General features: G+C 38.4%; 1 protein-coding gene and 1 long non-coding RNA gene across 2 annotated transcripts in view; one reads left to right on the top strand and one right to left on the bottom strand.

The window, feature by feature from the left end:
• Window positions 1-4,817, bottom strand: part of LOC110435717 — a 46,568-nt gene extending 41,751 nt beyond the window's left edge. Inside the window, exons 1-2 of the long non-coding RNA XR_002453564.1 lie at window positions 4,767-4,817; window positions 4,605-4,701 (exon numbers count right to left, since the gene is read on the bottom strand). This is a non-coding gene — a long non-coding RNA (uncharacterized LOC110435717). The remainder of the gene's footprint in view (window positions 1-4,604; window positions 4,702-4,766) is intronic.
• On the top strand, window positions 5,157-5,857 carry LOC8071700 (dirigent protein 2). The gene has a single exon (XM_002450609.2). It carries the CDS (start codon window positions 5,192-5,194, stop codon window positions 5,726-5,728), a length of 537 nt encoding a protein of 178 aa, XP_002450654.1. The 5' UTR covers window positions 5,157-5,191; the 3' UTR covers window positions 5,729-5,857.

Here is a 13,184-nt window from a genome sequence, read left to right as displayed (position 1 = left end):
TATTGGTCAGGATCCTTCCATGTCATCTTTATACGTATTGGAGCAATTAGTAGTACTAGGTAACTGGTGGCACCTAGACTCTTATGTGATAGCAAAGAGAATCCCACAATCAGTTGTTGCTTTATGCGGGGGGAACGAAAATGATCTAAGACAGAATTAAAAAACAAAACAAGGCGGAGGGGAAACCTGACCTGAACAATGCTCTGCATCTGCATCTGGGCAGGCAGCGTGGATCTGCTCTGCCTCTGCGTGGATCTGCTCTGCCTCTGCATCGGATCGCGTGGGCTAAGACTTTGCATGGGTTTTATTCAGCATTTCGCGAATCTCAGCCGTTCAAAGTCGATCCAACGGTGAAAAGCCGATATGCTTCGATGTGAGTTGAAACAGGTCGCCCATGGGCCAAATACAGTGCTTTTTTCCAAATATAAAATTATTTTTTAAAAAAATAAAGATTTTCTATATACTTAAAGTTCAAAATATAATTATATAAAAATTTTAAGATATTCCATGTACTTTTACGTTTAATTTATATATATATAATAATTTTTAACTATTCCATGTTTTTATGAAGATTCAAAACTAAATGTTTTTAGAATAAAAAATAGATTTATGTAAATTTAAAAATTCAAATTCAAATTCAAATATGTAATAATTTTGAATTATTTCAAAAAAATTTATGATTAATATATATATATATATATGCAAAGTTTATTCTTTAGTTCCTCGTTTGATCAAGTTTGACCAAGTCAAATCTTCGATTTTTTTAGAAAAGACACTTTGACCGGAACCTAGATGGTCTCAGCTATAAAAGTCACAAATACAAAGTTTTTCTGGCTCATCAAGATACACATTTGGTGTAATGGTCAACTTTTCATCTGTGAGAGTTTGGACCACTCAAATTTAGAAATTTTGAATTTTCACACCTACATGCATGTTTTTAAAACCTTAGACGGCCCCAACTCAAAAAGTCATGTATAGCAAGTTTGTTTCACTCATCAAGATCTACATTTGATATATAGGACATTTTTGCATTTGACAAAGCGTTACGAAAGTGTAGTTGTAAATCCACAAGTCCCGCATATAGTTTCATAAAATCTCTGTGAGATTCAAGACTTTGTCACTAGAGTTTACCAACACTTTCTCAAATGCAAAAATATCCAATATATCAAATGTAGATCCTGGCGAGCTCTAACACCCTTGTATTCAAATGTTTTTCATTTGAGGTTATTTAGTGTCTTGTTTGACCAGGTTTGACCAAGTCATAGATTGGATTTTTAAAACATGTGACTAGAGTTTACTGAAACATTTCCAAATGCAAAAATGAAATATGTATCAAAAGTAGAGCTTGGTGAGCTCTAACTCCTTTGTAGTCAAATTTTTTTAATTTGAGGTAATTTACCTTCTCGTTTGACCTAGTTTGACCAAGTCAAATCTTGAATTTTTTAGAAAAGACACTTTGACCGGACCCTAGATTGTCTCAGCTATAAAAGTCATGAATACGAAGTTTGTCCGGCTCATCAAGATACACATTTGGTGTAATGATCAACTTTTCATCTGAGAGAGTTTGGACCACTCAAATTTTAAAATTTCAAATTTTCACAGCTACACGCACGTTTTCGAAACCCTAGACGACCCTAACTCGAAAATTCATGTATAGAAAGTTTGTTCCACTCATCAATATCTACATTTAATACATAAGACACTTTTGCATTTGACAAAGCTTTACGAAGCGTAGTTGTAAATGCATAGGTCACGCAGTCTGTGTGACATTTAAGACTTTGTGACTAGAGTTTACGAACTCTTTCTCCAATGCAAAAATGTCCTATGTATGAAATGTAGATCTTGATGAGCTCTAACACCCTTGTATTAAAAAGTTTTTCATTTGAGGTGATTTACTGCCTCGTTTGACCATGTTTGACCAAGTCACGTCTTGGATTTTTAAACATGTGACTAGAGTTTACTAAAACATTTCCAAATGCAAAAATGAACTATGTATCAAAGGTAGATCTTGGTGAGCTCTAACTCCTTTGTAGTCAAAAGGTTTTAATTTGAGGTAATTTACCACCTCGTTTGACCTAGTTTGACCAAGTTAAATCTTGAATTTTTTAGAAAAGACACTAGTGTTTATTAATACTTTCTCAAATGTAAAAATGAGCTATGTATAAAATGTAGATCTTGATATATTCTAACACCCTTGTATTCAAAAGGTTTTCATTCAAGGTCATTTAATGCCTCATTTGACCAAGTCACATCGTAGATTTTTAAAACATGTGACTAGAGTTTAGTAAAAAATTTCCAAATGGTAAAATGACCTATTTAACAAATGTAGATATTGATTAGTTCTAACACTTTTGTATTCAAAATATTTTTATTTGAGTTCATTTAGTGCGTCATTTGACCAAGTTTGACCAAATCAAATATTAGATTTTTTTAAAAAAGACACTTTGACTGAACCCTAGATTGTCTCGAATACAAAAGTCATGAATACACGTAAAACTCATCAAGATATACATTTGTTATATAATGGTCAAGTTTTCATTTGACAAAGTTGGAACCACTCAAATTTTGAATTTTGAAATTTTCACAGCTACAGACAAGTTTTCGAAACCCTATAGGAACTCAACTCGAAAAGTCATTCATACCAAAATTGGTCCACTTATCATGATCTACATTTGATACATAGGATATTTTTGCATTTGAAAAATTGTTAGAAAAGTGTAGTTCTAAATCCACAAGTCTCACATATAGTTCCATAAAATGTACATAAGATTCAAAACTTTGTAACTTGTGTTTACTAACACTTTCTCAAATACAAAATATCCTATGTATCAAATTTATATTTTGATGAGTTCTAACATCTTTGTATTTAAAATTTTTTTATTTGAGGTCATTTAGTGCCTCATTTGATCAACATGTGACTAGAGTTTACTAAAATTTTTCCAAATGGTAAAATGAATTATGTAGGAAATTAAATGTAGATTTTGATGAGTTCTAACACCCTTGTATTTATTTTTTTATTTGAGGTTATTTAGTGCCTCATTTGACCAAGTTTGTCCAAAACCAGTGTAGGGACGGTTGGTGATTGAGCCACCTTATGACTATTACTAACACTTTCTCAAATAGAAAAATAAACTATATAATAAATGTAGATCTTGATGAGTTATACAATCGTAATGTTCAAAAAATTTTTATTTGAAGTAATTTAGTATCTCATTTGACCAATTTTGTCTAAAACCACTGTAGTGATGGCTGGTGATTGAGCCGCCCCTACAGTAGTCTACTATAAGGGCGGCCAGTGATCCGGCCACCCTTACTGTGACCTACCACTGTAAGGGCGGCTGATAACACTAGCCGCCCTTACAGTGGCCACTGTAAGGGCGGGTAACCCGAGCCACTGTAACGGCGGCTCCAAAGCCAGGCGCCCCTACAGTAGAGGGGGGGTGGCGTTCTCTTAGTGCTTTTTTTCACGTAGTGAATAGATCGAACACGAGACACAGATTTTTACGTGGAAAACCCTTGCGGAAAAAAACCACGGGCGCCAACCGGCGATCTTCACTATATGATGAGAGTTTACAGAACGCAGGGAATAACTAGTTGTCTCTCTCTCAACTCTTCTCATACGGCTTACAAGATATATTTATAGTACGGACTGACTGCAGTCAAATACGGAAACAAATCCGCTAATAAACATAACCCGAACCGTGGGCCCTCTAGGCGTCCCCATAGGACTCACGTTATAATTCGGATCATATTCCAACACATTAGGGTGACCTTCACTGATTTGCCAGTAGAGAAACTATCCATGACATTATTTACAGAAGTTTGAACAGCTCCACCAGTTTCTGCAGCAACACGTTGCAGATCTTATTCAGTGACACGACCGGTGCAGAAAATGTCTCATCAGCAAACTACCATATAGACCCAAATTATCTGAGATAGGCTGCAGAAGTACATCACAGAATAGCAGAAGGTTATTCGGCTAAATAAAAACACTGGGCTACCTGTGTTGCAAGATCACCAGACAGAACTATCTTTGCTCCACTTTTCACACATTTATCCAGTTTATCATAAATAATGATCCATTCAGCATCAACAATTGATTGGTATTGCAAAGGGTCAGATAATCTACAGGTATGTTGCAAACATGGAGCCAGTAAGTATAAGCAAACATTGAAAAGCATATGAAGCAACATAAGTAAAGAATGGAGATCACACATTTCTGTTCTGTAGCAGGTGGGGCTTGAGTGAATCGGTACAGATACCTGATCTCTGCATTTTCCTTCTCAGATTTCAAGTATAGTTCAACGTTAACAAAAGAGTCTAGGGTTGCAGCAACTTCTTTGGTTGTTGCTCAAATCCAGCATATGAAAATGTCTTCTCGAACACAATAACAATCACCAGAAAAGAATCTCTCTAAGTACCTTCAGGAACCTAAGGTACATCAATATAACAGGTATTAATGTCTTATCATGAAAAATCGAATGAAAACTATATTATGTGGCACGCCTAGTATGCGAAGCTTTTAATCAAGGGCAAAATAAAGCAACGAAACGCATCAGAGGTGTACTGGGCACCTTGACGTATTTTGTAATTAACTTGATTACCTAGTTGTTTCAGTCAGAGAAGCGATGCATCATGGATGATTCATGTAGAAGATAACTTCGATGTTTTGACAGGCCATATCACAGCTAGAGACTGTGACTGAAAAGGCATACAATCACACGTTGAGCCTTAGAGTACCAAACGAATTTTAATGATTTAGTTACCTTGAACTCTTAGCCGATCTAGCTGTGACGGCGTCCCCAGGCATCAGTCCCCACCGCTGGACAGTAGCACTGATTAATATTGGTTGCTAAACAATCTTTAAAATATTCAGATTCACTCGCACGGTTGCAGTTGAACTGCCATCACTCACCACCGACCAAACCAAGCCAATAGCAGATCCCAAGGCCTGAAACGTACTGATCCACGTTCAAAGAAAAGCGTACAATCATATATTAATACTACTTGGTGAAAGATAACATACTTTAAGTCTTGGAATACGTCTGTCTACGCGCCTTATTCTCACTCGTGTTGTTGATCGACGACTTGTAGAAGCACATGGTTGACCGACGAGTTATATAAGCACATGGTCCGTTACACGGTTCAAGTGCAGAGCCCCTTTCTCTGTCTCCCCTATCCCAATCGCACCATGGCTATCAGTAAGCTCAGTACGGTGCAGCTCCAACTGATACTTATCTCCACGGCCATGGCGCTCGCCACCGCCGCCGCCACCACGCACCTCCAGTTCTACATGCACGACATTTTTACGGCAACAGCAGAGAGCCCGGCAACGGGGGTGACTGTGGCGAAGGGCACGGCGGGGCTGCCGGGAGACCCCAACGTCCACTTCGGCGACATACACGTGATCGACGACCCACTGACGGAAGGGCCCGATCCGTCGTCGCCTGCAGTGGGGCAGGTGCAGGGGGTCGAAGTCTTCGCGGTGCAGCAGGAAATATCGGTGATGCTCTCCGCGAACATAGTGTTCACGGCAGGGAAGTACAATGGCAGCTACCTCGTCGTCCTGGGAAAGGACGCCTTCCATGAAGACGTCAGGGAGCTGCCGGTCATTGGCGGAGGCGGCAGGTTCCGTGGAGCCACCGGTTACTCTCTGTTCACGACGCACGATTTCAACAACACCACTAAGAACGCCGTTGTGAAGATCGACGTGTACCTGCGCGTGTAGCGCAGGATATATGTTAGGAGCTCCTTTGAAGCGTCACTGCGTGCCTTTGTGTTGTTTTCTATTCTCGTAATTATGTTTCATTGGCGTTGGGGCCTTGAAAATAAAAATCAGGATTATATTGTTAAAGAACAGGGTCTATCTTCTGTGACGCTTTGAATTAAACCACAATGTCCACAACTTCCAATTAATATGTCGGATGCTTTACCGTGTGTAATTTATTAGACACTCGGCAAAGAGCTGATTTAATGAGTGCTGTACTCGGCAAAGAAAAACACACGGCAAAGAGATCTTTACACTCAGCAAAGCCTAACACATGGCAAAGAGGAGGTTTCCCAAGTAAATAACACTCGGCAAAGAGGGACACTTGGCAAACAAGCCCTTTGTCGAGTGTCGGTCAGCTAGCAGGCAAAGGAACACTTGGCAAATAAGCCCTTGTCGAGTGTCGGTCAGCTGGCAAGCAAAGAGCGATGGTAGGTAACGCCGTCACTGTCTTGACCAGTTTGCCGAGCGTCGAGGACTGACACTTAGCAAACTATGTCTTTATCAAGTGCCAAGCTCCAACACTCGGTAAAGACAGTGCTTTGCCGAGTGTTGAAGCTTGACACCCGGCAAACATTTAATTTCTTTTCTTCTTGCCTCCAGTTTTTTATTATGTTGTCCTCCTATATTACCTAAAACTCTATGTTCAAATTTGGCACATTTCTCATACTATTTGATATATATCTTTAATTTATTTTATTTACTTGAATTTTTGGATAATGCAAATTTAAACTGCAAGTGAATCGAATAATGGAATTAAATGAATGAAAAAATGATATTCATGTTATTGGGTCTAATGTGAGGCCACACCCAGGAACAGATAAAAATTTCAAACATCTTATTCACCAAACATGACCACAAACTTACGGGTGAATTGTTTTTAAATTCTATATAAAGCAAATAAAATCCAAAAGTCTTGCATCGCTACAACCTAGGGATCTTACTCTATGTGTGTGCGCTCAAACTCATACGGATGCCGTGTGCTAAGACTAGTAGGGGTGTGTGTGCTTTGCAGAGGAATAGGAGCACATGAGCTTGTGGGTCCGAGTCCCCTTCTACTTTCTCTTGTCAACGTCCATTTGGGTCGAAATCCATTAGCGTCTCTGCTTTCTTTTTTTTGAAGCAAACGGCAGAGAAGTTCACTACCTATTTTTTTATTTTTTGTATAATAAATAACAAAAGAATACAATATGTACACAGGAGTTACAATGTCCTCACGGCCAAAAGGAAAAAATCTGAAAGAAGCTAGAGCCTACTCTCACACCAAAGTTTTAGGGGTTCTGCAATTCTACTCCTAGCCTTAATACAAACCATACTAAGATCTTCTTTTAGGGCCAATTTCCATTCAACTAAGGAGAGTGCTTTGTTGTCAAAAATAATTTCATTCCTAACTTTCCAGATTGACCAGCAGGCCAAGATGAAAATTTCTCTAAGATGTGGCTTCAAAAATCTCTTCTGGCTTTGGTCAGCATATCAAGGGGTTGTAGAGAGGTGTCCCAGCTGATGCTAAGCAGATTCCAACATGCCTGGCTGAAATTACATTCAAAGAAAAGATGAAAACATGTCTCTTATGGGCAAAGGTTGCACAGTACACAAGCATAGCTGTCCAAGTGCATGTTCTTTCATTTCAGTACATGTTCAGTATGTCCCTTACAAGTAGCCAAGCAAAAAAATTATGTTTGTCAAGGTTACACTGCCACACGTTCGGGCATTAGCACCGGTCGGGAAGGGCCTGTTGCCCCGGTTTCCGAGCCGGTGCTGCCCTTCCGGGACTAAAGGCCCACCCTTTAGTCCCGGTTCGGGCAACCGGGGCTAAAGCCCCCCCCCCTTTAACACTGGTTGGTAACACCAACCGGTGTTAAAGGGTCCTGCCAGGGCTGCCACGTTGCAGGACCCTTTAACACCGGTTGGTATTACCAACCGGTGTTAAAGGGTTTCTTTTTCTTTTTTTTAGTTCACTTCTTCGGTTCTATTTATTGTTTATATATAATATATAATAATAGGTTTTTCAATACATGTTTTGCTGATACAATAATATATTTATATTACACGCATATTAAGCATATATAAATGAAAATTATAGGCTTAGCTTAATAATTAAGCTTTGCCTATAATAAAATGAATAGACCACATCAAAAATTAAATAGATATGTAAAAAGCTTTATATATATATAGTTTTATATGTACAAAATTCGTAACACATATATACATAGAGTTTTTTCTCCCAATGTCTACAAACGATACAAATGATCATCGTTGTTTGGAATAAGACTTTCGTTGCCGTTGAAGTGAAACTCGCCGTTTGGATTGATCACTTGGTCGCGGAGAAATCCTGCTATCGTCTCTTGGATAGCTTTGATTCGGTCTTGTTGTAGGACCTTTTCCCTCAGCCATTCCGTCTTTAATTTGAAATAAATAAAAAAGGTATTAGTTATCTAAGTTATTCAATATAATTCAAGAGATAATGAAAAGAGACATGTAACGTACTCTGAGCGTCTCTGTGGGTGTTTGATTGACTTGTGCCATCATGAATTTGCACACGTAATATGCACATAGATTGTTCCCCACTTCTTGTCTTAAACACCACTATACGATATATATATAAAAATATTCACGACCACGACAATAAGGCTAAAAGTTAGCGAAAGTTTGTTAGCTAGTAGAACTTACTTGTGGATGTATTATGTTAAGCGGCGCTTTACATCCACTGAGATGTTCACGGTCAATGAATCTTTCCCAAACCCTATACACAGCCATTGTGGATCGTGAACTAATAATTACAGAGTCATATTATGATATTTTTGTAGCTGAGATCGACATTACGTACCTTTGAATAATGTTTACCATTTGTTGATAATTTTCTTGTGGTTTTCTCATTGAGTCAAAGATTATCAACCGGTTCTTGGGAATTTCAATAACCATGAGTATCCAGTGAAAGCTGTTTACACATATATATATAGTCAGTCCTATAATGTAAAATAAAATATGCATGCACTTAATAACTATATAACTCACTCGAGGTTGAAGGGGAAGAGTATTTTTTGTTTTTCTTTTTGGTTCACAAAGAACCTCATAAGATTGGTGCAGACTTCTGTCTCATGATCTGCTGTCCACATTGCCTGCGGAGCCTTGAAAACAATATAAGGGTCAACGAACCCAATACTATTGTCATTTCTCATTCTAAGCTCTCTCATTTGGTGCCTGCATATATACATACAAATCCTAAGTGTGTAAGGATTATATACATGTAACTAAAGAAGTTAAAAGTATAATAAAAAGAAAAAAATACTTACAGACAAAAGCAGCTGACAATTGATTTGTCAAGAGCGTTGAGGTGACATAATTGGTGCAATTCTTCGAACTGCACGTATATGAGGTCATCTCCACGGAAGTAGTGATGTTGTCTAATACGAACAGAAATCCAATTCTCTCCCTTTTTAGACGCCTCAATGCACCATTTGTTTATTGCAAATATTTGTGTGCCGAGCTCGTGTAAACGCTTAGGGTCGAATAGACTCCTGCCCGGTTCATATCTTGCCCTCCATTGATCAACTACCTCGGCTTTTTCAAATGTTTGGCATCCAAGAATGGCGGCAATTTCTTCCATATTTAAACCGCTCTGTCCAAAGTAACGCTCAAGCGAGTCTAGCTCAGACAACGCTAAGGATTTCTTTGACATCAAGTCTTCATTTGAGCCGTATTGATTTGGCACAATCAAAGGGGGCACCGGTTTTGATACTTCTCCGAGCTGTGGGACCCTCTTTCCTACTCTCTTCTTAGGCTGTGAAGACTTGACCAGAGACCGCTCATAGTCCGAAAGTGCTGGCTTTTTCTGAGCTTCGCGTTGCTTCTTTTGATGGTCCGCCACCTTCTGCCTCAGTTCCGATGGCTTCACATAAAAGTACGGCTTTTCTGGGTTAAGCCGTTTTTTCCTATCCTCCTTTATTTTATCAAAAAATTGTTGGACCTCAGCTTTGGATGTAGCAATTACCTCCTCTTCACTCTTTTCGTAAGGTAATTTTTCTGGCGTCTTAGCTCTCTTTGCTGAGGCAGCCTTCTTTGGAGATGGGACCGATGACTTCGGTCCTTCTTGGGTGGACCGCTTCTTACTACCTCGCTTTGGAGGCGAGGGGACCGACCGTGCACTCTTTGGAGAGGGCGGTGTAGGCGGTGGAGGGGGTGGGGCCGATCTTTTTGGCGTTGGAGAACGCGGTGGAGGAGTTGGAGAACGCGGTGGAGGAGTTGGAGACCTCGGTGGAGGAGGTGGAGACCGTGGTGGAGGCGGTGGCGGGGTCGGTGTGGCCGCCGCAGGTGTTGGAGGAGATCCAGCATTGTCACTGCCCGCAGCACTATGATGCGCTGGGGAGAGAACTGGACTTAGGTTGGAGGAGTCCCTGCAAAGAAAACAATTACAAGTTTTGTGAGTAAACTTTTTTTAATTTCAATACATAATAAATAATATAAGAAGTAAAATCACACACAAACCTATGCTGAGGAATAATTATGAAGCGCTTGCGCCAACAAATAAATGTCTTCTCAGCTTCACCTAAGGTCTTCTCTCTGTATCCCCCTTCTATGTCTAGTGGCACATTGCCACAACCTTTCTCAACCCTATCAACCGAGACGCTAGCATATCCACCAGGTACTGGTCGATTATGGATTCTTGGAGTTCTCGTTCGGTCGATAGGGTTGACAACAGCGATAGCCACCTTTTTGGTGGCATTCCCATCTGGTACATGCAGCTCACAGGTAGTAAAAGCCTCTGTGACATCATCCACGGGGAAGTGTAGCTTCGTGTCATCCTGAATGGTTGGTACTTCCGTGGATGCGCAGCTGCTTTTCAACTGGCCTGGGGGGCTAACATTGACCTCAGGCTGTGATGTACCTTGCCCTTTCGTCATTTGACTAAGTGCTGCTTGCACTTGCCTTTGAATCTCTGCCTGCATCCATTCTTCACGAGCTTTCTCGCGCTCTTGTGACTGCAGAACAAAAGCTTCCAGGCGGCGGATCCGCTCTGCCTCCTCATCCTTCTTTCTCTGGCGGCTTCTGTAGGTATCTTGATCGGCTTGGAATGATTGCAGCCACGGAACTGCCCCATAGCCTCTCGTACGCCCACCGTGCTCAGGATTTTCAAGCGCATAGGTGAGTTCATCCTTCTCCCTGTTAGGCCTGAACTCACCAGACTGAACCGCCTCTCGTGCACGGACTAGTCTCTCTGCTGCTCTAGAGATTTCTTGGCCCCAAACTACCGCCCCGGTGTCTGGGTCCACGCTTCCCCCATGACCGTAGAACCAATGCTTGGAGCGCTCGCTCCAATTCTTTGCTATTGTCTCGGGTGTGACCCCCCTGGCAAGCATCTCCTGTTCCATTCGGTCCCACTTGGGAACAGCACTCTTATAACCACCTGATCCCATATGATGGTGGTATGTCTTTTTACTGGCATTCTCTTTGTTTCTATTGGCTCGTTCCTCGCCCTCTTCTGATGTTTTGTACTGCACAAAGTCATCCCAGAAGGCCCTCAGCTTTATATATTGCTTGAGGTTGAAATCTGGAGTCTCGTTTTTCTTGACATATTTATTGTACAAAGACTTCTTCCAATTCTGGAAGAGTACTGCCATCTTCTTCATAGTCCAGTCATAAATTTGCACCTTCAACTCTTCATCGTTGGTGTCGAAGGTGAAAATGTCTGTGACGGCTTTCCAAACTAACTCCTTGTCACGATTAGAGACAAAACTGATCTCAGGAGCACCTCGCTTCTCTCTCCATTCACGACAACTGATCGGTATTTGATCTCTCACAAGATATCCACAGTGACTAACATATTTATTTGCATGCTCACCAAGTGGTCTGCCTGTAGCTATCTCAAACTCAGAGATTACATAGCGGCCCTCCAACGGCTTCTTTGGCCCTCGTGGAGGTACGCTTCTCCCCGTAGAAGTCGATCCAGAAGGCTACACGTACATATAGAAACAAAAATACTAAATTAATAACCAAGTAATAAGTCTAAAACCTAATGTAAGAGATGCATTATTTATATATGTTTACATTTACATACCTCGCCAGTATTTTCTTCTTGTTGCACGACAAGTTGTTGCTCAGGGGCATTGCCCTCTTGTTGCTCAGGGGCATTGCCCTCTTGTTGCTTAGTAGGATTGCCTTGCATGATGTCGTGGTAATCAACAAAGTACTGACTACCGTCGTCGATTATATTTTGAATGGCAGCTTCCATATAATCAGGATCATCATGAGGACGGTCAGCCATTTCTATGTCTGCAACCATACATATATATATTCTATATAAGATAAGAAATACACTAATACTACTACAAATGAAAGTGTTGGAGTGCTCTAAAAATAATACTAGGATCTTTTAAGCCAAGTAATACATTAAAATAAAAAACAATACTAGAATAATATATAGTACAAACAATAATATATACAAAACACTAGAAAATAAAATATGATACAAGAATAATATACAACAAATATATACTAAAAAAAACTACTACAAATAATATATTAAAAAAATAATACATACATACATACAAACAATTATAATTCATACATACAAACTATATATATGTGTGTATATGTACAAAAAATAATATACATACATACAAAAAATAATACATATATACAAAAAATAAAACATACATACATACTATATATATACTAGAATAATATATTAAAAAAATAATACATACATACATACATACAAACAATTATAATTCATACATACAAACTATATATATGTGTGTATATGTACAAAAAATAATATACATACATACAAAAAATAATACATATATACAAAAAATAAAACATACATACATACTATATATATATACTAGAATAATATATTAAAAAAATAATACATACATACATACAAACAATTATAATTCATACATACAAACTATATATGTGTGTGTGCATATGTACAAAAAATAATATACATACATACAAAAAATAATACATATATACAAAAAATAAAACATACATACATACTATATATATACTAGAATAATATATTAAAAAAATAATACATACATACATACATACAAACAATTATAATTCATACATACAAACTATATATATGTGTGTGTATATGTACAAAAAATAATATACATACATACAAAAAATAATACATATATACAAAAAATAAAACATACATACATACTATATATATATATACTAGAATAATATATTAAAAAAATAATACATACATACATACAAACAATTATAATTCATACATAGAAACTATATATATGTGTATATATGTACAAAAAATAATATACATATATACAAAAAATATTACATATATATACATAAAAATATATACAAAAAATAATACTACAAATCAAAACACCATATATACATATATATATATATATGTATATATGGTGTTTTGATTTGTAGTATT

This window comes from Sorghum bicolor, chromosome 5 (assembly GCF_000003195.3).
Source record: "Sorghum bicolor cultivar BTx623 chromosome 5, Sorghum_bicolor_NCBIv3, whole genome shotgun sequence".
In the NCBI taxonomy this organism is placed as follows: domain Eukaryota; kingdom Viridiplantae; phylum Streptophyta; class Magnoliopsida; order Poales; family Poaceae; genus Sorghum; species Sorghum bicolor.
The sequence above is the reverse complement of the archived record's forward strand: the minus strand, read 5'-3'. Positions and strand labels throughout refer to the sequence as shown.

Excerpts from the sequence above, each read along its gene's own strand:
- LOC8071700 (XM_002450609.2), top strand. The coding sequence starts at position 5,192 with ATGGCTATCAGTAAGCTCAGTACGGTGCAGCTCCAACTGATACTTATC.